This window comes from Merops nubicus, unplaced genomic scaffold, assembly GCF_000691845.1.
Source record: "Merops nubicus isolate BGI_N331 unplaced genomic scaffold, ASM69184v1 scaffold22092, whole genome shotgun sequence".
Lineage (NCBI taxonomy): Eukaryota > Metazoa > Chordata > Aves > Coraciiformes > Meropidae > Merops > Merops nubicus.
Window position 1 is genome coordinate 8,178 of NW_008594567.1, and position 25,898 is coordinate 34,075.

Below are 25,898 nucleotides of genomic sequence, written 5' to 3' on the forward strand. Positions count from 1 at the left end.
TCTCACTTGTTACTTAATTACTGTACTTACGTAGTTACAATCACATTGAAATCAACAACTTTATTCATAATGTCCACCCTGAGATGTTTCCTGTCTTCTTGGGATCCTACAAAAGGGCAAAACATAAAATGAGTACAATTATATACATATACACACACACATATATAAAAAATATACTACAATATAATAATTTTCATAAGTGATACATTAAGCCAGTACACAGAAGTACATTCAGCAACAAATGTGTATTTAAACAACTGTCTTAAAACAATGCTGGCATGAGCAATTAACCTTTTCTTAGGCTGAACACACAAGAAACTGTATTACTTAATCTCTTCTGTTTTATTCCTCACCATAGTAAACGAGGACGTCCAGTTCAGGACACCAGAGACGAATTTCTCTTGTCCAGTTGTCTGTAAGACATCGTTAAAATAAAACACAAATTACTTATACTTTATTATGTCTTACCTAACTTCAGACACACACATTAGCATTAAACCAAACATCTGATTTTTAAGAAAATCCCTTTAAATTCTCTTGAAGCTTTCTGTCTAAATGCTAATATTTCCTTAATATTTTGGGAAATCAACCTGCAACTGGGCTTTGAATCACTTTTGCTTAACCAGCTTGCACTTTAAACTCCTACAGAAACAGACCTGCATGGTCTGTAACCACCATGTAAAAATAACACAATGCTTAACTTTGCAGCCTAATTTCTCCCCTAGACAGTTAATTCCACAGAAAGCAAATCACTTCATTTGTCAGTACTCGCACCCAGGAGTGTTTCATCAGGAGAGACAGTGCCCCTGGGAGTAGGCAAGGAAGCCTGACAACTTGATCCAGCTCCAGGTGTGAAGCCAGCAGAGCAGCCACTAGAAACTACACCATGCCCAAGGGGAAGCTTCTTGACAGCCAAGACAACGCTGAGCCAAAATAAAAAAAAAAAACAAACCAGCAGAATGGTGGCTCTGGTAAATGCCACTTGACCCAGGCCAGACCCAGGTCAGGGATGAGAGGATGCCTCCAGAAAAGTGTCAACAAAGCTGCAGGTAGACTGCAATCCCCAGGAAACCCTGTGCTGGATGGCCTGGGCCAACCTGCAACAACTCACCAGCCTCTACAATTCACTTCACAAAAGCACCTTCATTTACAGCTTTATGTATACCTTGCGTTTTAAGTAACATGCATTTTTAAGAGTTATTTAAAAAAATTAGTTCTATTGGACTTAAAAAGCACACTGAAAGCCCTCCTGAACTCTGCTGAGAAGTTTTTGGAAGCCCGAATTATTTTTATTAAAAGCAGCATTTTCTTTCTAAATTAAACTTGCTACTTTCTCCTTTCTATAAACACTTAAAACCAAATTTAACTCCACAGAGACCTAGTTACTCCTTGAACTCATCTCCTTCGTTCACGTTTTATTCCACCATATTCTTCCTGCTTTTGGCTGAGGTCATTAAACAATCAAAACACAACTAAAAGACAGCCAGCCTCATAATTTTAGGATTTTGACCTGTTCTGTTTAGCAAAGAGGGAATAAGACATTGAATGTCTCAAATGCCATGAAACTTCATCCTAAGCACAGACTAAAGACCAGGAATTTCAGCCAATATTTACTAAATAAGGCTACTTAGTACACAAATTTGAACTGTAACGAGGAGCTTTATTTTTTGTGAAGCGTACAAAGCATATTAAAAAAACCCATCCATGCTGGGTTTAATGAACTCAGAACAAGCATGCCTTCAGTATGGTTTGCATTCCAATTCAAATTACTTAAGGAGCTCAGTATCACCATAAGAAAACTAAGTTTTCTTTCACAAAATTATCTTTGTTTCACAGTCTTGAAAATCATGAAAAAATTTTCATTTTTTTTTTCTTTAGACAAACAAATACTTCTGAAGCTTGTAACTCACCTAGTGTTGAAGCTGGCACAACTATCAAATGGGGACCCCTATTGCCCTCTTGGTAGAGATAAGCTAGAAATGCAATAGCTTGAATTGTTTTTCCTAAACCCTGAGAGAAAACAAATCCATTTAAGCAAAAATTACAATCTATAGAACATAACAGTATTTTGTACTCATAAGCAATTACACTGTAGTCAACATTAACTAAAGACTACTAATCTGCACAGAAAAATTGTTCTGTTTAACCACATTGTTTTAGAGAATACAATTCCTTCCTAAGTAAACTGCATTCAAACTCAATTATCTCTTCAGCTCAACGTTTGAGCATTAGGGAGTCACCATTTCCATTCATGAAGTTTTGCATTTTAGTTCCAAGTTCATCACTCAAATCTTCAAAAGTTTACCTCCCTGAAACAGTGCTGCAGACAAATGATTACTTGGAGGCTAGTTGTTTCTTTCCATTTAAGCCACTTGTACAAAGGATATTCCAGTTATTTCTGAAGTAGAATTTAACATGGAAATCTGATTTCTTTGAAGTATATCTGTGTTTCTGACAATACTCCCTATCCTGTCTTCTGTACCATGGATTTAAAAATTCACCTCATCTACCCTAAAATAGGCACATAAGGTAGTTCTTACAAATACAAAGCATAGAGAAGTTGAGAAACATTGTCTACTCTTAGGAATTGAACCCATCCATTCTCTTAGGGCTCATCACAAGACAAAGAGCAGCCAGATTAAAAGCAAATGACAAGACATTTATCATTTAGTAGCTCCATCACTTAAGTTTTTTTCTGTTTACAATTACTGCTCGTGTCAACATCAAACAAAACCTCAAACCCAGAAGCTTTCCTCTCTTCTTTAAAAAATTTTGGGGAACATGACAAGAGATGGTTAAAAAGCTGAAGAAGCAGAAAAGTTTTCTACCCACTTGGTTTTTTTTCCTGTATTGTTAACTACCTGTTTTGAAACTGATGAAGAAATGTAGAAGATAGAGGCTCATTCACCTAAATGCTGGAGTAATAGAACAAACTATTTGTGGGCAAGGAGCTATGAAAATGAATGGTTTGAGAATAATTTGTTGTGGTAGAAACTGTTCAGATTGCATCAGAAAACACCACATGACTTGTCATTATCAGTGGCCCTGAATCTTAGGCTACCTTTGACTTTCAAATGGAAAGTAAGGGCTCAGCAGCTTCTAAACTTTCGGAGGAACTGCATGCAACCTAAGTTATATTAGCCAAAACAAATTACTTAAAATCTGCTTGGGATTTCTAGAAAATGAAAGAACTTAAAGCCATTTGGGCAAAACTTTTAACAATTCTTAAACGATCACTTTCACACTTACCATTTCATCAGCCAGTATGCCATTCAATCCATGTTTATGCAGCAGGGCTAACCAGTTCAAGCCAATCTTCTGATAAGGCTTGAGTTCCAACCTGCGAAGAAATCAAGTTTAACATGTTACCATCTTTTATTTGTTTCTCCATGAAACAACTTTATGCTTACGTTAAATCACAGAATAGGAAGTTTAGCATTGCCTGTATTTTAACATACTCCAGATTTCCTTGTGTAGTGAAAAAGAATATTTAATCAGTCACCTGAATACCAAAGAGCATTTCTGAACTTTGAGTAGTTTATCTGAATTTTCATGCTTTTTAAATGACCAAAATTAATTACAATAAATACCTTTCTTCTAAAATCAGTAAACCACAAGCAGTTAAAAGCAGTTACACAGCTGCTAATTTTTAAAATGCACCCAAAATTAAGTGGCATTTAGGAGCTCCATCATTAAGTTAGCTCCACTGTACAATGCCTGGTGGTGTTCGCACCAAACACACACGCAACACCCACAAGGCAGAACACAGCAAGTTGCCTAGTTCAGTATTTTTTACCAAGGCGACGTCACTGATAAGCTTCCTTCAAACTGATCCTTCTTTGTCTCAAGTTTTAGACACAGTTTAAGATGTTTTTGCTATCACCACTAACAGCCTCCAAGTCTAATCCATGGTGTAACTGCAGCCATTCCCATTTCACCTGTATGCACTTCATCAAAACATGGAGCAACTAAAACAAGGCACTGAGGACTGTTTACACCTTTTTGATTTATGCTCTTATTCTTCTCACCAGATTTCCTGATACACTTAAAAACATTTGTTGGATTCCCTCAAGGGCTGCACATCCCTACCTAGCTCACGGAGAGCTGGTAAGCGTCAAACAGTTCCTGCTACTTTCGGAGGCTACAGGTTTGAAAAATAAGTCTTCAAGTATAGCTTATTATCCAACATCCTTGTACGTATTAAAAAAGGGAAAAATACCTCTGATTCAGAATGGCGAGTTCTCCTATGACCCCTCCACATCCTCCATTTTCAGTAATCCTGGTTACTTGCTTTGTCAGTTTATTGGAAATGTCTTCACATTTATTCATGAGCTTTAGAATCACGTCCCTCTCCTTGAGCAGTGTCTTGCAGTTCAAGACTATGTCTCCTGACAAACCAGTAGTCTCAGTCATTTTTGTAAACTGCAAAATAAGAATAAAAAACCCTATGAACACTAGTAATTGCAGTAAAGGTGCCATAGTGAAAATCCACATCTGCTGCAGGCAGCAAGTAGTTCAAGTAGAAGACAGCAACAACATCCCCATCTCCTCTCAAAACTTCAAAATATTCTTTACACACTTGGCCCCCTGCAAAACTGTGAATCCATGCTGAAGGTCGCCATTACAGCTCCTTGCACTGTAAAACATCTTAAAATAAAAGAGAATTTCTCTGAAGAGTTTCTAATGTAAAATACAGGAGCTTTAAACACTTAAAATCCTCAAGGGGAAGCAACATACAGCAAAGTAACATAAGCACAGAAGAAAGACAAAAGATACAGATTATTATTAAATCTCTTTTGAAGCAATACCTTGCAGATATTACAGATAGAAGATGTAAGCATAACACAGGCATCAAGGCAAACCAGCCTATGAAGAAGGCTGTTATGATTTTGTTATGAACCTCTCTGGATCTCAGCATTACTCAGTCCCAGTTCTAACTGTACCACGAATGGTGCATTCAAATCAGACTTAAGCAGACTTGGAAAAAAATTAAAGATTTAAGGGATAAGAATTTTCGCAAAAGTACATTTTTTTTTTCTGGTCACCAAGTACTGACAGGCCCAAAAGATCAGCAAGAACTGGTTCACTCTTTTTAGTTCTTTACATTTCACTGTTGGAGGATAATTTCTTCACCAACCTAAGATTCACCTAAACTCTTTTTTTGTGCAATGAACTCGACCTCCTGTGAAATCTATGAAACACAAACTTACACAAATCTACCTGTCATTAACACTGGCCAGTACATTTTCATAAGCAGTACCATCAATCTTGACAAGGTCTTGGCACCACTCTATTTCTCTCATGTTTTGGGTTTGTTTTGTTTGGTTGGTTGGTTGGGTTTTTTTTATGTGCATGTTTCAAGTGAGTATTATCCTCATTTTACTGATGGACAAATAAAACACACAAACACATTTTCTAAATGTCATAACAAACAAGCTGGGAAAGGACTAGTCAAGATATCAGAACCAAAATGTAAATATAAACTAACTCAAGGCCCATTACCACTCCTGAGTGCACCTGCTTTACCAAGATGAAGCACACCACTATTTGAACCAAAAGCTCACAGCCAAGCCATGTGGACAGGCCACATTCAGTATCACTGTAGCTCCCCTATCCCTTCTGCCTTGACTGAGAAAAGTGCTCTAACTGCTTTGCTACCATGTCCTTATCTTCTCAAACTTCATGTGTTCCCACCTTGACCAAGGCCAACTTCTGCTGCTGCTTTGTATTCTGAGTCTAAGGGCAGGAAGCCACTTCACTCACGCTTGTTAAAGATGCATCAAATCTAGCATCTTTGTTTTTTTAAAAAAAGAAATAATGGCTCCCTGCCACAATCCCTCCTACATTAATCATGAACACATGCTTTCTCCAAGAACTCTATATTTTTTTTGAGATAATTGCTACTCACAAGTCTCATACTTACAACCTTGTGCCAGTCACAGACCTACAATATGACATCGTATTTGTAATTAAAACATTTTCCTCATTTCTTTCCTTTTAAGCCATAAAGCACTACTGATTTTGACACAGAAGCCTTACTTCCATTACTTGCTTCCTCAAGTCCACACTATTTACTTTATATTTCCTTCCTCTAAACTTTGTATCCTCACTACAATATGAATTTTCTCTGTTTTAGAGCCAAGAAGCCTGAACTTGTGCCAAAACAAGTTATGGGCCCTTCAGGCCCATAAGGTTCTCCTGGATTCTATGTAGGACCATCTGCAGAAAGTGTAAAACCTTCCAATAAAGTAATTTCTCTAGTAACTGGGGTTAATATTTGTAATTACAGCATTTTCACTCCTATTTATCCATTACGTTATTTCACTGTAACGTGAAAATATCTTCATTTTCCATTTTTATTAACTGATTGGAAGAATTGAAGAATATAAGATCCTTTGGACTTGACATCCTTTTGTAAAAACAAAAGTATCCACACAGATTTTTCTGATTTTTAAATCAGGTATCTGCAAAATTTAGCATGAGACTTCACAGGCATATATCCTCCTAGAAGTCCTTCCTTAAAAGATGGGGTTCTATGATCCATCTATTATCTGTTAAATAAGTGATCAATATTGTCACATTGCAGAGTCAAAGTGAGTTTTGTTCAGCTCAGTTGTACAAACAGGCTATGCTTTGACTCAAAAAAAACCAGTGATGCCCTCTACTGTCAGCCCACTGTTACTGTTTTGGATTTTTTTTGTTTTGTTCATTTTAAACACCACGCAGAAAGTTACCGATACTCATAGGTTAAACCAGGCTAAGGCACACGTGTCAATGCTTGTGAATAAGTGTTCTAAATAGACACCTTTTTTAGAAATAAAAGAGACATAAAGAACATGATTTTTAATAGGCAATTAAAAAAAACCTCAATATTTGTTTTGATGCCTAAAGCTTTGGTTGGCATGAATGTAAGTCCTGTAATCTATAAATAAAGGTGTGGAGAATGAAGCCATCTGCTATTAACAGAAACTGTACTGCTTTGTGTCAGTACATCAGCATTCATCTCCAAGTTACAACAAGAAACACTTTAGCCACTGGTTTACAGTGAAACACATGATGTTGTTACCCTGTCATGCAGAAAAAGCAGATCCTTGGGTGGCCTTTGGTTTACTAGAGGATCTGACATCCACCAAGGTTCTCTTTTTTTTTGTTCAAATGAGGTCCAAAGATGTGAGACCATCATGGACAACTGAACCCATGAGCTTCCACAGCATGCTTTGAGGAGAGGTCCAGTGGGGTACCAGGCTGCAGCAGTGCCCCATGGTGTATAACCACCATGGTGGCACGTCCTGCCTGGCCTTCTTTTACACCACTTGAAGGTAATGTGGGATTTCACTGTACTGCTCAAGGGTGAAAAGTCAGCCTCAACCTCAATCAACAAATTCCAGCTCCACTTTAAGCAGCTCCCATTTCTAACCTGATGCATTTGCTGCTTCCCTTCTGTTTGACTTGGTGGAAGGTGCTTCTAGATTTCCTGATAGTTTGGTTTGCATAGCAGTTTGTACATGTGCAGCCGAACAAAATGAGAGATAAAATAGTCAAGGCCAAGAAACTCCCCCGAGTTTCTGTCTCCTAGCTGATATACTGTGGTAGTACACAGGACATGACCAGTAATTGTCCACCTTTGACTGCTTAGTTCTCCCATTCCCCTAAAAAGGGATAAGCTAAATACAACCTATGTCAGAATTTCTACGTCACATTTTGTAGCAGTTCAATTTGTTTATACTCATTAAGAATTTGAGATTTTTTTAAAGACACTGGACATTGTTTAATTCACATAAAGTCTTTTAATGCTAAGAGATTAATTGTTTGGGGACAGAATAATATTGCAAATGAGAGAACACAGTAAAACTCATAAATACATGTTTCTGTGCTAAAAGGGAATTCAAGCAGTTAACAATTACAACCCTTAAAAATAAGAGGCTAGACAGCATTAAACTTCCTCCAGTTCATACCCCTGCATTTATCAAAGGCAGCATGAAACTGCATTGGGCACACACCACAGGCTGAGGAACAGAACCTCTCCAGACCCCAAAAGCTCAGCTAGGTGCCTTCTGGAGCCAGTGCTGGCTCTGCCCTTGTTCCTTGGCATGCAGGTACTGGCATTACACGACTGTGTCCACAGCCTGTCTGCTGAGGGAACAGCTCTGGGAGCTGCCACTCCCAACACTGTCCGACTCCAAGTCTGGGAGAGAGCGCCCTGTTAAAACATAATCATGTGCAACAAGGTTTTTAGAGGAGTGAGGGTTGAAGGCAATGGCTGTCCAGAAGTACTTCCACCAAGTTAAGAAATAACAATGCCTGCTGGCCGGCGCCACGTGCCAGCAGGTAGTCACCAAAACCCCAAACAGTCAGGTTCTCAGTGATCCTCCCTTTCACCTAGCCCTCACAGCCCTACTTTCTGTCGACTACCTTTCCTTTAGTTTGCACACCCCAGCACCCCCATCTGCTCCCTTTGTGTTATAGTGCACAGTTCCCAGCAGGGGAGAGCTGCTTCTCCTCAACTTCTGCTCTGGCAGCTCCCCTCTGGGCATCACACCTCCTGTTCCGTCTCAGCTCCACGCTTGGGCTTGCTTCTGCACTACAGGCTCCTGGGATCAACCTTCCAAACCTCTGCCCTTAGAAAGCAATGTGCAATTTTAAGCTGTGAATAGAAGTACTCAGAAAGGTGCTCACACCTGAGGAGCACACATCCCAACCCATCACCTACTACTCTCCCCATACACACGTATTCCGGAGGGCGGCCACAGACCCTCAACACAGAAGCATCAGTTCTCCAGATGAGAAGACAAAGCCTCAAGGACATACCCAAGCACTCTTTATGCAAGTCCAGTGTCTGAGATGAGGCACTCCTAGCTGGTCATCTCCAGCACTGGATAAAACTATCCTCCCAAAAAATGCTGCTGATCTACAGTACAGGCATTTCTAAATTGCTGAAAGAAGCAATCCCTGTGAACATGGATGTTTTCACCTTTCTCCATTTATTTTTGAGAACCATGTTTGTTAATTTTTTTCTGTGTATTTTAAGTGTTACTAGATCAAGTTATATGTATTAAATATTTGCTCCAAAGAATAAGTAATTTTCAAGCATTCTTAATAACTACACAAGCTTGAAATGAATTTAAATCCTTCTGAAAAAACTTAGTCCAAAAGCATGTCTAGAATAAAAAAGCAATTTTAATTTACCTTCTCCTGGAATAAGATGTTCAATTTCCATTTAAGTAGGTTTTAGTCTTAATCTCAGTCTGAGAACCTTAAAATCCTTCACAGTACTAATAATGAACAAGTGGTAAAAACTTCTATTGCTTTACACTGTGTTACAAAAGATATCATTACCGTAAAAAGACCATAAAACTAAGCCAATTTCTTTAACAGTGAAACTGAATCAGCTCTCTCCATTATTCTAGCACTTGTTAATTAGTTGGAAAAATATTGCATCACTGAGCTAGGGGATCTGTATAAACAATTAAATCCACACTGATATGAAACATCTGCTAAAGTCTGCTGCAAACTACTACTACTCTGGGCAAGTATCCACAGTACTACATAAATGTGTGGCTGTTGACAGCATCAATCTTTATGAAAGACAAATTTTGAATGCAAACAGGCCCATGCAACTTTTTTTTTCATGTAAAATATTTTACACTGAGAAAAAGGGAACAGCCCTGTAGCAAATATTTCTGCAAAGAACTAAGCTCAGGCAAAATCCAACAAGTTTAGAAAGGAATAGCTGTGTGACAGATGTTCTGTTAGAAGCCAAAGGCTTGGGGCAAAACGGATTTCTTTTGCAGCATACCTGCACCTTGTGTTTTTTTCAAGCATTCTCCTCCTGTCTGGTCCCCCCCCACCGCAATACAATATACAAAGATCATTTTGTTTTCCTTAAAAATCTGTTTACTATCTTTTATTTTTTTCTGGCAAAGCATTTCACACACTGAATAATTAATGTTACTGTTTTACACATACTGAAGAAGCTCTAATCTGCTCTGAGAATACACAAGCAGATCTCCCATGCATCAGTGGGGGAGGTTTCAGAGCACGCACTGATAAAAAAAGCCATACCAATTACTGTCTAAGAAGGCCTACACACAGTTACTGCTTTAAAATCTAAAGCACTAATAAATTAAACCAAGAAAAACTGCTCTAATGCACTTCAAATTTCTTACCAGGCACTGCTCTTACCAGGTCCGATATGTTGCAGCTACCTGAAACTGAATGAAATGTGAAGGCAACAAACAAGCCATGGGAAACATTTGAAAGTAACATCCCAGTGACAGGAGATAATCTACTTACCAAGAGATATCATTTTCCCTTCTGCTGTGGATTGTGGTTTAGTCTTCTGATGCTTTACTTTTTATTAATAAAAACACAGCAGCTCGCTGCACTAAAAAATGGCTGCATTACTCAGCTAGCAAAGCCATGCTAGAGACTAAACTGCAGTAGATTAACACAAAAAAGACCAGGGAAAAAAAAGAAAAAGAGACCAACTGTTTCTTGTATGCAACAGAAAATATCCATGCTGGCACCTTCAATCATGGAGCTGCCCTGGAAGCCGCTGCTGCTGCTGCTATTCAAGTGTCTGCAGTAAAGGTGCTGCCACGTTCTTGCCTCCTGCATGGGTTATCAGCTCTAAGAGCTCAGAACGGGCTAGCAAACACCTCCTTCCCAAGCGAAAGCTCCAGTTTCTTCTTCTGCAGTGAAATCAACCAACTTTCTATGCTACAGAGTGACTGACAGTCATGTCAGCCAATCAGCTTGAGTTTTCCAGAAAAATCACCCCTTAATTCATTCAAAAATCGAGTCATATGACACTATTTGAAATGCTATTGGCTTAGGAGGAACTTAGCATTTTAGCCTAATCAGGATAAGGCCACCCATCGAAGCCTCCCTAGGCTGAAGTCACCTTGACTCTAGGCAGGCTGGGGATGGGAAAAGAAGAATGCAGACCTACCAGAGCCTCCCAGCTGTTAAAGGGCCGGAGCGCTATTATCTTCTGAGCCTTTTTCTGAGAACACTGAGGAATCAAAGCCAGTTCACTCAGGGAAGCATCCTGCAGGAAGCTGAGGATTTTCGCTTTGTAGCCATCGTCCATCACTCTCTCGCCACTGATGTAGTCGTCATAGTCCTCATCAAGGGAGCTACCACCATCTTCGGAATCAGACTCGTCCTCCGAGTCTTCTGCTTCTGTTTTAGTACTCCAAACGCTCCTTTTGTCTTTGTCCTCCTTCTGAAAGCCATTCTGCTCCTTCCCAGGAGGTTTCTGCTCTGCCTTCTCTTTACTCTCATCAACTCTGCTCTCAACAGAGGCTTTGGTCCAGTGAGAAGCTTCACTTTCGGGAGGAAGCTCCATGTCTGTGCATCCAATATAGAAGGAAACAAGTCAATGCATACTGGTTAAAGGCAAATTAAAACCCACTGTTCTTCCAAAATAAACCCCATATAAACAATTGTAATATTTAATACACAGCAACTCAACAGGTGTTACTCCGAGGAAAGAAGAGCAAATACTGTGCGAATCTGTTCTAAACATCTAAACAGTACCAACTGTTAGTATAAGATGAGCAATGCTAATTTGTATACTGCTCAAATAGCAAAAAGTCTTAAGTAACTACCTTAAAATACAGATGACCAGCACTTTGTCACATGTGTGAGCTGCAGAAGCTCTGAGGTAGAAGCAGATAGTTAAAAACTGATGTATTGCTGGGATGAGATACTGGTCCCACTCCACTCAGACTGCAGAGATGCTAATTCTGCTCACTGCAGAAGACAAACCTACTTTCACCACAAAAATTTTTTTTTCCACTCTAATGCATCTTTGTACAGCATCAGAGGTGGAACAACAAAAACCTGTTAAAGTAAGTAGAAGAATGACTTATTTCCAACTAAAATACCTCCACTGTCTTAAAGTAAGGCAGAGGTTATTTAACAGAGTGTGAGCAAGTAATTTTCAGAACTGACTCATATGGGCTTTTCTTCCTTTGTTGCCAGAAAGCACCTGCAGCACTTTATCTTCTGCTTAACCCCAGCCTGCTGCTGATTGACTCCAGACCCAATGTCTGCCTTCTCAGAAGCAGCAGCAAGGTCTCAACCTCATGCATACCCACAGCTCCACTTGTAAAGAACCCAATTTAAGAACACTATCCAAGAATGTTTAAATAGCTGATACAGTAAAACCTATACATATCTGACAGCTGTGTAACACTCTGAAAAGTAATCATTACATAGTACTTAACTCACAGGTTTACTTGGAATCACAACTCTTGCTCCCTACTACATTTAATGCACCGGTATTTATAAGCACTGGATGCGTAATTTAAGGCTTACTTCTAGTATTTCTCTTTCCTAGAATATATTTTTAGAAGATAAAATGCATATTTCACTTGTCACCTTTTATTTGCAACTACTGATTTACAAATTACTCCAGTTAAAACCCAGAACTTATTTTTAAACAAGCAGGAGTGGGGCAGGTGTCAGCTTTGACACACTTCAAAAATATATTTTATGCTACACCCATAGATAACACAACTTGTGTAAATCTGTATTAGGAAAGCAAGTGTATTTATCTCTACCTGCAGAGCAAAAGATAAAGTAATCATGACACTTAAAGAAAAATTGAGTTTCCTGTTTTTACCCTGTCCATAATACTAATTTCAAGAATCAGTGCAAGTTTCTAGGCATAGTGCTGCCAGGACGGTCATTGCTGGATGTGAGATTCAAATCTTTCCTAAAGTCTGTTTTATCTTGGGATAAAATGGATTAGAAATCTGTCTTTACCCTCATCATCTTCTGCAAATACTCCCAGGGCCTCTAGTGCTTCATCAAACACCCAGTTATGCTCCCGAAGCACATTTCTCAGTTCCTAGTAAAAGATAAAAAATTGTATTGTGTTAAGATAAGCAAAAACTGAATTTTTGTGCATGGTAACATTAAGGCACTAACAGTTAATTTTAATTGCACATGGCAAAGAAACCCCCTGTATGATGATTCAAAATAAAGGAAATCCAAAGGAGAAAACCCTCCAGTTGATCCTTGTGCATGCACTTTAGGCAGAGTTGCACTCTACTTTTTGGAAAGGTAAGGAGACACAAATTTAAAGCACAGGATTAAAATGCCCTCACCAGCTGCTGAGTATCAGCAGGTACTAAACTGATACAAAGTGCACAGTGTATCTAGTCATCCAGGAGAGAAGTGTGACACAGAGAGGCCTAACTTCCCCATGCATTATTGTAATAGTGCATCAAATTTGACGATGCCAGGCTTGTCACAGGACCCAAAAAGTAGGATGAGAAGTTCCATATAGTCCTGATTACATCCAACTGCTCCAAGTTCAGGTCAAGTTACATTTCAAAAGCAGTAGCAGTGAGAACACTTCTCCTACCCTGGGCTCTTTCCAAAAGTGCTGCTCATCAAAGAACTGTTTTGTTTGGACTACCAACAGCTACAAATTTCTTAAGAAGTCAGAACCTGACGTGCCATCAGGAGACACGAGCTCACCTCCTTAGCCAATTTAGGGAACACATATTTCAGCCTCTTCACAAGCTTCTCTCGTGAAACTTCTTGCCTCTCCCATTGTCTTTGGGGTTTGGACTCACCAAGCTACATTAAAAAAACAGAAACCTATTAGGTTTAATATAAATCAAAAGGATAGAAACAGGGAAGACAAAAAAACAACAAACAAATCCAATCAATCAAACTAAATCAATATTGCTTACTCTTAAAGAGCCCCTCTAAATGACAAAAGCACTTAAGGCAAAGTGCAGAAGTAATTCCTTAAATATAGCCAATAATTAAACAAACCAAAAATTTTCATAAGCTTAGAGAATGTCTTCAGTCCTGAAAGACTGGCATTCTTACTTGGTAGACATACACAGTGCAAAGTCACATACTAAAATACAAACAATTCAGAATTATCTAGTTTCTATATTTTAACATAAAAAGCTAGTAATGATTCTGGATATTTAAGGCAGAAGATGGCAGGGTTAACATTCAGTCAGGTTAGATTACCATGTGTGCAGAATTTAACCAAGCATGTCAGGTGGTGTGTTTATATGAAGATTTACAGGTATAAAAGAAGTGTCACAGCACCACAGAGTCACATCAAAAGCTGGCAAAAGCTTTGATCAGCAATAGCTTCACCAACAGCTACTATCAGCCTGCAAAAAGGGATTTTTATTATGAATCAGTGCCAAAACTACATGCCACAAGTTGCTGTTACGTGTTCTCCACAAAGAATTACACAAGTTTCTTCTTCAGACCTTTGAATCCAAAGTGGTTACAGATCTACTTATCTACAGCAGAGACGCCCACAGGTTTGAGCATCATTCAGCAGAGTAAATATTGATATTTATTGGAAGGACACAAACCATATCACCAAGAAGCACTCCGAGTAACAGAGGACAGTTCCTTTCCTCAGTGAGCCCATGGTATTGTTAAAGAGTACAGCTACAGCACATACATCAGCTGGGAGAGCACACTTTATTCTCAGGAACCATCTTTGGAACCAGAGGAGAAGCAAGAGCAAGAAAAAAACCCCACAAGTTATCTCACTATGATTCTCTACTACAAATTCTAAAAAAAACAGTGTTTCAGCTTTATTTTTCCCAATCCTTCTGCTATTCACCACGACAGAACTGTTAAACACAGAAATCAAACTGCTACACGAAACCAGGTCCAGTGAAGCACTGGCTGCTGGGCTGCCTGGGTAATAAATCAGTAAAGTCTCCTTCATAACCTAACCCAGGTGTTTGGTGACAAGGAACAAACCCAAACCCCACCAATTACTGCCTCACAAAAATTTACATCTCTCTGCCAGGAACCAGGGAAATATGAGTAGTATTATTTGTGTTTTCATGGAAAACTCTCAACTGTTTTCTTTTTTTTTATTTTGTTCTGAACAAGGACAATATGTGGTTAAATTTCAACACAAAGAGTCACCTTCCTCCAGTATTCACTGTAGAATAACTTTCTCTACCAGAAGTGATTTTCAAGGATGTCTACTGAGATGCCTGGGAGCTAGTTTCATGACAGCACTGTAGAACTGCAAAAGACCTGCCAAATACCAACCTGAATGCACCAGGATCATTATTAGCAGAGGTCAAAAGTAACCGTCCTTTAACTGTAACAAATTCATTCATTTTAAACATCTTTCGAAGTCATAGTTTTAAATAGATATGTAAACAACATGACTTCTATAACACAAAAAACAGTAGCAACGGATGTTGAAGATCATTTATTTGAAGAAACACAAGGAATGACCTGATGAGGCAAAGTGATTTGTGGCCTGTAACTCCCACTGATGTTCCCAAAAACTGAATGTTATCCAGTGCCTCACATACCCACCATCAACGTCTACAAAACCAGTGAACAGGCTACTGGGATACAATTTCACAAACACTGAAGAACAAAGCAGGCAATTCCATTCAGAATTGCCAAGGAGAAAATAGGAAAAAAATCTCATTCAGGTGGCAAGAGTTTAATTTGATTGCATTTTCTAATAAAAGACACCAAATTCATGACACCACAGTTATTGACCAAATCCGGTAATTCCACTCATTTGACAATGCTCAGAGAGAAAAAACAGTACTTACATCATTAGCTTTTGGCTTTTTTGCAACTGGCTCTATTTTTTTGCATTTCGTGGGAGCAGCTTTTCTTTTATGAGAGGCAGCTTTAAAAATAATCAAGACAGGAAAGAAGAATTAATTACTTTCATTAATTTCACCCCACACCAATAGCATCAAACCCACATTACAGTGTCTACTTACCACCTGCACAAGATGCTTTCTAGTCTGCATAGTTATTATAGTTCACACATGCATTGAAACTTCAAGCAAAGCAGCTGCTTGAAAATACATGTTATTTACCTCCAAGTTTATTTTATTTTATTTTTTTCTAATTGCCAAGTGCTGTATACACAACTTGCATACAAGTGTGTGTCTGTGTTTTCATTCAAGCTGACTGCTTTTGGAAAGTTGGTATTTAATCAAGGCTGAATCCCAGTCATGATTTGGAGAATGTACATCACTGCCAATCTGGAAGTGCTGATGACTGATTTCTGGCTCAGATGCACACTGGAGGGCTTACCACCAAACAGTTTTCAACATTAAATACAAATGCTTAAAGTAAAACTATACATATTAAGTCGGTGATAAATAAATATCAGTGATAACCATATTACTTATGAATAGTTCATATGAGCCAGTACTTTCTGAAGATCTTTGGGCCCTGGTGATTATCAAGAGATTATCATCTTGGCATTAAGGCCTGCCCAGTTGGGTGCATTTTCTGACTGCTGCTGTGCACAGCTCATGAAGGCAAGAACACATTACCACCCTCTCTGCACAGCAGCTTTGCTCGAAGCAGCAACTGCTACCAGACAAAATTACTGTGAAAATTCCTAGCCCACAATCTGAAATAGTACTGCTAGTTAAATCTTCTATGGAAGAGTAACTGCCTGCAGAGCTTTGATGTTCTACACCAGCATTTCTGGCCAAAATCCCCTCTCAGACTGCCAAAGGAGATCCATGAACATGCACAAACACCAAAAAGCATGCTTGCTTTCCAGACAAAAAGACTGTCTAGATGATCAGAATAGTTTCAGTTGTGGAAAATTAAGTAGCCACATTTCTTTGTACAGAAAGACATTTTGTGAGGAATACTTTCAAATTTTCTACTAGACTCATCCACCCTGTCAAACAGCCATGTGACAAAAATTATTTTCTAAAAATTAATCACTAAAACACCCCAAAGGCAGAACAGTAAAGCATCAGCAATTCTTCCTTAAATGAAGGATCTGGAAAGATACCAGAAAACACTGAAAGTCCATGTATTTCTACATATAAGTAAATATATACAAGAGGCACAGGTCAAAGCATCTCGAGAACGTGACAGTGGAGAGGAGGTGGCTCTCCTTCAACCAGTCAGACCTTGACTTTTCTGCCCAAGAACACTGTTTCAACAAGGTTGCCTGGAAAGGCCATGCTATGCTTACGTGTGAGAAATGGCTTTGATATCAAGACAAATGCACAGGGGCTATCAAGCTGCTGTTGGGTAAACTACTAGAAGTCACAGAGGCCTCATACTATTTCTGCTCAAGCCCAATTACAACTTTATTCAGGATGAGTAACTCTGAATATGAACAGTGACCCTACAAACCTCTTTGCCCTAAAAAAATAGATGGGTTCCAAATAAGAGTATTTCTAAGATCTCCCTCCTTTGAAGTCATGGGCTGAGCACTCAGCACTCTGAAGAAAGCCCAATCATGAGCAATTTTAGAGGCAATTAAACTACAGCAAAGTCTCTGAATAACCATAGTCTCAGGAAGCTACCACCACAGAATTTAGAAAACAACCTGCTGTCTTCTACAGACCACTACATCTGCAAGTGACAAAAAAAACCCCAAGCAACTTTCTGAAGACATTCATTCACTTTGCAAGGCACACTTAATTATTCCTTCCTGTGCTAAGGGAACATACTGCTGAGGGGATGAAGAAACTCCATGACTTGTAGATAGGAACCATCCTTGGAGTGGAAGCAATACACACCAGGCCTTCCTAGAGGAATCCTTGTTCTCTATAAATTACATGATTAACGAGCAATGAGAAAAGCAGCTCCAGGATTTCAAAATTTAAAGAGACCTCTGTGATTACTTCCACTGTTATCTGCAGCTACCTCTACAAAAGACCTCATTACTGTGACTTGCCCCACCATTACAAAAGAAACAATCATTTTTGTCTATTCAAAAAGCAGTTGACACACATTTACAAGAGGCTTCGGCTCAGACGTACCCTCACTGATTTCGTGGTTTTCAAGATTAACAGAAAACACCACCAGAAACCAACCACAAGCAGCAGGTATTACTATAACTTCACATCTTTTATTCACACATGTATTTTCAGTGTCACATCTAATCTTCAGACCTGCAAGTCACCTACGATGCTTCTTGTTTTAACTATATGCAACTACTGAATTCAAGCTATAAACACAAATTTTGTCATTTTGAAAGGACAGAAAAATTTGAGGGCAGCTTGGCTACACTTTTCCTACTACAGCCATGCTTCTCAAAACTGTACTTTGCTCCTCATCTCTCATACAGTCAACACTCCAAGCAAAGCATATCATAAATTAAGAGGATAACCAGATGTTCAGTAATGTCTCCATTTCTAAAAAATGTGTCCAAAATTAGGTGATTTATACCACTACTTTTAGGCACGCTTATTCCTATTTTATACAACAGCTGTGATTAGTGAGAATTTTGCTGCCAAGATTTTTCTGTGAGCTTCCATTGAAAGGATGTGAAACAGCATTCTTAGAGCTACACAAAAATGGCCAAAAGGCAGGTCCTACATACCAGTAATCAAAGTGGTTTAGTTCAAACACTATGAACTGTAACAAAGTTTAAGGATATATATCAGCTTAAATTGGTTTAATATTAATCAAAACCCTTGAAAAGCACCATGATTTTCCAGGAGCAGCAGCACTCAGAAGTAGTGTGTCCCTCAAAAAATATGAAAGCTACAGTTTTCTATAGCCACAATCCATTAAGTCCTATCTATAGAAACTGATAATGTATGTACAAACCTCCAAATGTTGGTCTGGTTGGGTAAAAATCCAAACAAATAAAAAAAACCACAAACACACAAAACCAACCCATCATTAAAATTGACACAATGTTTTAAAGCTTTCCAATAATTGTTTAAAATTTTTGAAGTTGTATATAAAAATCAGAAGATTAAAGTAAGCAAAAAATCTACTTTAAAAAGGGAGTAAAACTGCTCTCTCTCAGCACATGAGCTTCCTAAACATCACTTCTAAATCCATAGCATACTGACTGAAAAGACACTTGGAACAACTAAAATAATCAAGAGTAATCATAAATAGCTTTTTCCATTGCATCCATGAAGATCTCTCTCAGGAAAGCCATGGACAACTAAACTGCAAACAGGTGGAGACTACTGTAACAGATCAGCTTTTTTTAACGACACTGATATTCATGCCAACCTTCCACTGTGCCCTTAACAACCCCAGCAGATCACTCAGAAAGATTAGTAAAGAAAGGAGATTTAACCCTGGACTTAGGTGATGTCAAGAAACAAACCCAAAGCCCAAGAATAGTGACTTCTTCACATGCTTACCACTCTATACATAATCCCACACCACGTGTTGGGTTTTTTAGTTTGATTTTTGTTTGCTTGGCTTGGATAACAGGGTGAAACTGCACAAATTCAGATGCAGAATAAAACAACCTACATAAGCTCTGTGGGCTCAATGTTTTGCTAGAGAACCGTGGGGATTTGTCTAATGTTTAAGACTAAAAATTCCTACTCTGTTACAAGCAAGTCTTCAACCTGAAAATTGTGATGGGCCTTAACACAAACAGTGGCCAGTTGTGAGTGGCAACTTATTCCATATCTTTTCCATACCAACGGATTTCTCACCGACAACATCTAGAGTTATTACTGCTTGCCCATTACTATTTGCCTCGGTTTCTGGGCCAAGAAGGAGCCACCAAGAACAGAAATCACTTAAGGACCTACATGTAAACCAATCCTGAGCTTCACAGAACAAATTGGTTTTTTTTTTCCTATAGTTGGGTTTGGGTCTGCGTACTCCTTCCTCTCGCACAGCCTGTAATTTCATTTTTGTGTTATTATAATTTAAAAAAAATAGTAAAAATTCTAGTGTATGCTTTACCACTTTTTAAACACTTCCCAACCAAGTTTACATCACTGAATTAGATGTAGTTTCTAAAGTTTTTGTTAAACATACCTTCATCATTGGACTTCAAACCAGCAGGTTCTGTTTCATCCTCTGAGTGTGCTGATTCTATTAACTGCAAAAATAAAAATGTCAACTGCTAAGTGATGAGATTTAATCCAGTTGAACAGAGGACAACAATAGATCATCATGACTAAAATACACTTTCAAGACTGCACAACAAAAATGTATGTATTATAAAATTCAAGAACAAAATCAACAGGTGCAAGTTAGACTGATTATATAAGCTGTATTTGGAAACACCTTAAATAAACCTACTGGAAAAAACATTTTTAACACAGTGGCATTTATTATCACTTCCTTTACTTCATAAATATACCATGCAGGTTTACTTAAAAGCTTTTTTCAAAACCTATTCAATGTTACTATCACAAAACCAGATGATACAAAAAACTAATTTCTTAACTCATAAAATGTTGTATGCTGTTATGTCATACTGGTCAATTCCCTGATGCATGAAACTTTTCACATGTCTCAAAGTTTATCTATACTTCCTGCAGTCCTAGATTCTTTCTCCATCTATGTGTAATCTCAAAATACATGATTTTTACAAATTATTTGAATGTTGAGACTTAGAATGGTTTCTGCAAGTGAAAACTGCAACAGAAGCAAATAGCCTAAAGGTTACAAATATGAAAAAAACCCGAACACAAAATATGAAGTTATGAGGAATCCTGTTTCCCAAGCAGCTGTCCACATTTGTAAACAGCATCTTACAATCTTGCTATAAACACACTATCTCCTTTAAAAAAGGCTCATGATTTTTCCTTAATAGCCTTCATCAGTTGCATAAAGTTTGTCAGGACAGACTATTGCAGATCCTTCATGAGTGAACAATAGATTGCATAATATTTCTCTGTCTTCCTTCAAGAAGTTGTGGATATGCAACTGCAAACAAAAATTTGTGCTGCCTTTACCCACTACAAAGTTTTGCTGATACAGGAGCTATCTTATCTTACACTCTTCTGACAACAAATACCATCAGCACTACATACCACTGAGGGATTAAGACAGCAGTGAAGTCACAAAACAGAAGTCAGACAGACTACCTGTCAATTCTAGCTAGTTTCTAATCTAAGATAAACTGTTATCACTCTTTGTTTTAAACACATTCTGTGTGGCCAAAAATTGAAGCTTCAGACATTCTGGACAGCTACAATGTAAATTTTATTACAACATCCAGGAGAAATCCCACACCTGCTGTTTGCAACCTCTCCTTCCTTAATAAAATGTCTAACCAAAGCTTGATGCACTAGGGGGAAAAAAAAAAAACAAAAAAACAAAAAAAAAACCAAACACAACCAACCAGCAAGAAGCACCAGTAAAATATCTATATTTCTTTAACAACATTTCACCAACAAGGAAACTTAATAGATTAAATTAAACACATTTAACATTGAAAACTAAAGCTAGTGAAAACCTCGTTATATATCAGCACTGAAAAGCAATGTTGGTAAAAATATATTTTACTGAACTGAAGATACTTTTCTGTATTAAGTTACTATAGTATTACTGTAGATTGTACTGTACATTGGACAATGGCCAAGAGTATCTCTGGTTCAGATGTCAGCATAATCAGAATAAATTATATTAAGTCCAAACCTCCTCTCTTTTTGCCTCACTGGAAGTACTGAATTCTTTAAATATTAAATTCCATAAATGCAAGGATGCAACGTTTCACCTACTGGAGAAGACAGCAATAATTTCACTCATTCTGCATTTAACCAGTTAGCAGCACTCCACCAAGAGTGGTTATCAATAGTTATCAATCAAGACAGTTATGACTAAGACTAAACATCCCAAGAGAATCAAAGACAAAAATTTTCTATACACTGGAATTCACTGTTGATGAGCTGATCTATAGTTTTTTTTAAATTAAAAAAATATTTATAAAGTATGTGTGTATATATATTCATTTTTGTATACAGGTAAGCATCTCTATGTATGCATCTGTATATGGAAACGTTACCTGGCTGTAGTTCCCCTAAAATACATTACTTTGCTGTACTCTTTTGCTAGTAAGAATTAACACTATTCTCTTTAATAAAGCCAGAGGTTTAGGAATACTGCTTACAAAATAGTCAACAAAATAAATCAAAAGAACAGAGCATTATTACTTCTAGTAAATCTTGGTCACTTCTTTGGGGAGAAAGTTCCTTCAATGTTTGCATCTTTCCATCTTTCATGTCCTCCTCTACACTCTTCTTCACAGCTGGCACCTGATCCCCACCATTTCCATATGCCAGCTGGGGTAGTTCAGGCTGTTCATCATCCTCAGACTGGTCAGAGCTATGATATATGGGTTAGGAGAGAAATAATTAAAATTTTATTTTTTATTTTGACTGTTTTAATCTACGAGAACATTACTGTAAACCAAAACCAAGAGGATGGCACAAAGTCTACTTAGATGCAATCAGTAACACTGAATCAACCTGAAGTGATACCTCCTCTTCAGGGCAAAATGAATCACATATGTTTAAGCACAGTCCTCTGCAGTAAACACACTTCAACTTAGCAAGGGAAAGAAGAAAGGAGGAACAGGCAAAGGGAAACACCATGACTTACCCTCATATTGTGCTAGGCTACTCATCAATTTAGCAACAACTATCAATACATTTTATCATTTCAGCCACTTGAATTATATCAGACCATCACAAGTTTGTCTCAAACAGTCTTGCCAGTATTTATTTGTCCAACGTATAAACAGATACAGGTTACATTCTCTTCAGCAACTGTTCGGTATCAACTTACTGTCCTAGTTCTCAGTTCACTGAGAAAGAAAATTCAAAGATGCTTATGCAGCATCTGAAACATCAAAACATGGGAAGACCCCTTCTGAAAAAAGAAAAGTCTTGAATTTACTAGAAGACTTATTATGAAACCAAACGGGCAGGAAAAGCAATCCCTTTGTTTTTCACAATACTCAGTTGCACAGACAAGACTGAACCTAAGCACAGGTCTCCCATTCTACTGCCCTCCACAGACACAAAAATCTCCTTTCCTGAATGAAAGTTAATTGACTGCATGGAGTTTGTCATTTCATAGGGACTTCACCAATCAGAAATGCTTGCCTGCAGGTCTCTATAGAGACATGGGTAAAAGATGACAAATAAACCTGGTTTTGCTCACTATATCTTTCTTCAGCAGTAGAAAAAGGTAGATTGCAATACAATACTGGAAAAAAGTAGTAATATGCCACTTACATAAGAGTAAACATATTTTGAGACAACTGTTCATCAAGTAGTCCTTTTCTCCCTATCCTGTTCCGAAGGCCATGTGGACTCTCTGGTTGTGACTCAGAGTGAAAAAAAAAAATCCTCAAAACAAAAAACCCAAATTCCTCTTCAATCCACCAAGTCATACAGTTGTAAGCTTCAGAAGGTAAATCCAGTATCTAATTTTTAAAAAGTTTTAGTGAAATGGCATATTAAAATTCTGTTAGCGTATTTCAGATCTTTTTGCCTTAATAAGAAATAAAGTTTCTCTATAAACTGCATTTAAAAAAAGAGAATCAATCCAAATGGAAATGATAACACTGCAACTACACTACCCTTCCTATCAGGAATTAAGATCTAGATACTTGTCAGCAAAGCCAGAGTTGCACACATCATAAATCTTGTCCTCTCTGTATAATCACGTTCTTATCAAGCATGCAGAAACAATCCTTTAACCACTGAACGGGTATGATTCTGACCCACAAAATCTTGTGTAAGTGTTCTGCTTTATTCCAGCAGAGTCCAGACTGTGACTCTGGTAGTGAAGTTTGTGGCGTGCTCCCTTTTAGGACAGACATGCTTTCTTCTCTGAACTTTCTGCTTTCTGCTCTGTCCCTTATTCAGGATTAGTGGGTCTGGGATACCCTGCAGAAAGGAAAAAATCCACAAAATTCCCCAACACTAGATAACACATGCACTAAAACACACAGTGCAAAGACACTCAACTGATTCTGTGCAAAGCCAGGCTAAATTCAGCACTAGCCCAAACTCATAAGCCTGGCCAGATCCAAGCTAACTCCTACCACACTCTCATTCAATTAGCTCAACCAGAGTGCCACTCGTGAGACAGCTCAGTGGGTTCAGTACACATGGATCAGCACCTGAGCCAGCACACCGTGCCAGTCTCGGGCACTGGGGTGCCCAGGGCGTAAGAGACCCAGAGCTACACAGGAATAATGAAGAGTACAGAAGAATGTAGCTTATGTTCATCATTCCCACTAGGAGCCACTTTGCTGTCTCTCACTCCCAGTAGTTGGAATGCGGTCTAGAAATAGCAAGCTGTGGCTCTGCGAGTTGGATCTGGCATGGTTTATTAGCTTTGGCTCCACAGAGTACAAAACTGCCTGTACTGCTTCCAGAAAGGGCTGATCCCAGAAGTAGTGTAACCAGACTTACACAGCACTGCACACAAGCCACTTTGGTGCATGCAACCAGTTTGACATCTCTGTATCCTCAATCTACAGTTTAAACCACAGACAGAAACAAGAGTTCACTCTGCTAACTGCTAATTTTTTTTCTTCAGTCTGACATCTCTGTATCCTCACACAATCTACAGTTTAAACCACAGACAGAAACAAGAGTTCACTCTGCTAACTGCTAATTTTTTTTCTTCTTCTTCTTACCAAATATCTGCCTCAGATTGAAACTTCAGGGAAGATGCATTAAAAAAAAAAAAAATCAGATCTTTCAGATAACAGCAGCAGGCAAAAGCATTATTTCATTTCTGCTGACAAGCTCCAGTATCTCCATGCTCTGCACTGGGACTTAGAAGAGATTACACCCGTTAAGGTTGCTATTGGTATAAGTTTTCTGCAGAATAGTTCAGCTAGACTATCAAAAAAGCAGGTTAAGCCACCTTGTTTTGTTTACCAACACTTAAGCAGCACAATTACCACTTTTTGGTCACAGACATGTAACTAGCAGGTAACAAACAGCAAGGGGTTCTTTAAACCACTCCAACTGGTTGCATGAGATGTCTGTTTACATCTTGCCTCTCCTGCATTGCTAGTGCCACCTTTTTAGCACCCGCACAAGTTATGCTTGCATACTACTGTCTTCTCTCTCAGCTTATTCAAAAATATAAATTTCAAAATCACTAAAAAAAAAAAAACTCCACTAAGCACAGCAAACACATCATGCAACTAACACTTAACTTTAGCTCAGGAACTCTTACACTACACACCAAAGCTCTACTTGCTTCCCTGTCCACTATGGTTTCATAAAAAAAATGAAACATGCTAAAATCAACCCTAATACAGTTAAAAAGCAATGAAGTAAATGTTTTACAGTTAAATTTTCAAGTGTTATTAAAAGGATTTCAGACAGGCAAATGCACAAATGTATAATGAACATCACACCTATCATTCAACATCACAAAATTCTTCCTTCGTGTCCTCTCTAAGAAAATGGCTTTAAAGTTGGGATTCTTCTTCCCTGAAAATCCAGTAAAGTTTAGTTAGGGGTAGATAAATCACAGACCAGTAAACCAGAACCTAGCCTCTGACTTTCAGTTCAGGATTTTGATTTAGAACATCACACCAGGTTGCAGAAACATGACAGAAAACTGGGTTAGAGCATACATTAGGACGGCAGCTCTCCTCGGAGCCCTGTTCTCTTTCGCGGCGCTGAAGCTCCTCGGCGGTTCCTCGTCGCTGTCTGAAGACACTTCTAGGAACTGCACCCTCTTCCGCTGCTTGAAGTAAGGCTGTGTCCTCGTCCTCTTGGCTTCAGGAGTTTCTTGGCTGGCAGAATACCCTGTGCAACACATTTCAATAGGAGACAATGACTTAGGACTTCCAGCATCAGATAGCTGCGATTTCTTCCTTACACACAGCAACCATCTAAACAGCACTCGCACCCTCAAGTATGGAAAACTCCAGTAAGCTGTATTCCTTAAAGTGATAACTTTAAGGCAAAAGATGCTCAGCCCTCTTACATCAGACAGGGAATTTCTATACCAGGAAGTTTAAAAGATCATGTATTTTAGGTTAATAATTACTTGTAAATACATGTTTATTTTCGTAAAAATGAATAATCACCAAAATCCTCTGAACTACTTCCAAGCTCATCAGGACATGGACAGAAACACACTGGTGGTATCTGATGGCTGACTGATGATCTGCTTGT

The 25,898-nt window shown here is 38.4% G+C and overlaps 1 protein-coding gene across 1 annotated transcript in view; it reads right to left on the bottom strand.

Annotated features, from left to right (window-relative positions):
* SMARCAD1 (SWI/SNF-related, matrix-associated actin-dependent regulator of chromatin, subfamily a, containing DEAD/H box 1) overlaps positions 1–25,539 on the bottom strand; it is a gene marked incomplete at its 3' end in the record, with an annotated part of 33,415 nt that extends 7,876 nt beyond the window's left edge. Inside the window, exons 1-12 of the mRNA XM_008935828.1 lie at positions 25,352–25,539; positions 21,894–22,065; positions 19,768–19,831; positions 15,588–15,667; positions 13,495–13,596; positions 12,775–12,859; positions 10,952–11,352; positions 4,220–4,422; positions 3,250–3,340; positions 1,911–2,010; positions 354–413; positions 31–106 (exon numbers count right to left, since the gene is read on the bottom strand). Of these exons, the coding sequence (XP_008934076.1) occupies positions 31–106; positions 354–413; positions 1,911–2,010; positions 3,250–3,340; positions 4,220–4,422; positions 10,952–11,352; positions 12,775–12,859; positions 13,495–13,596; positions 15,588–15,667; positions 19,768–19,831; positions 21,894–22,065; positions 25,352–25,539 (1,622 nt within the window). The remainder of the gene's footprint in view (positions 1–30; positions 107–353; positions 414–1,910; positions 2,011–3,249; positions 3,341–4,219; positions 4,423–10,951; positions 11,353–12,774; positions 12,860–13,494; positions 13,597–15,587; positions 15,668–19,767; positions 19,832–21,893; positions 22,066–25,351) is intronic.
* Between the last annotated feature and the right edge of the window lie 359 nt (positions 25,540–25,898).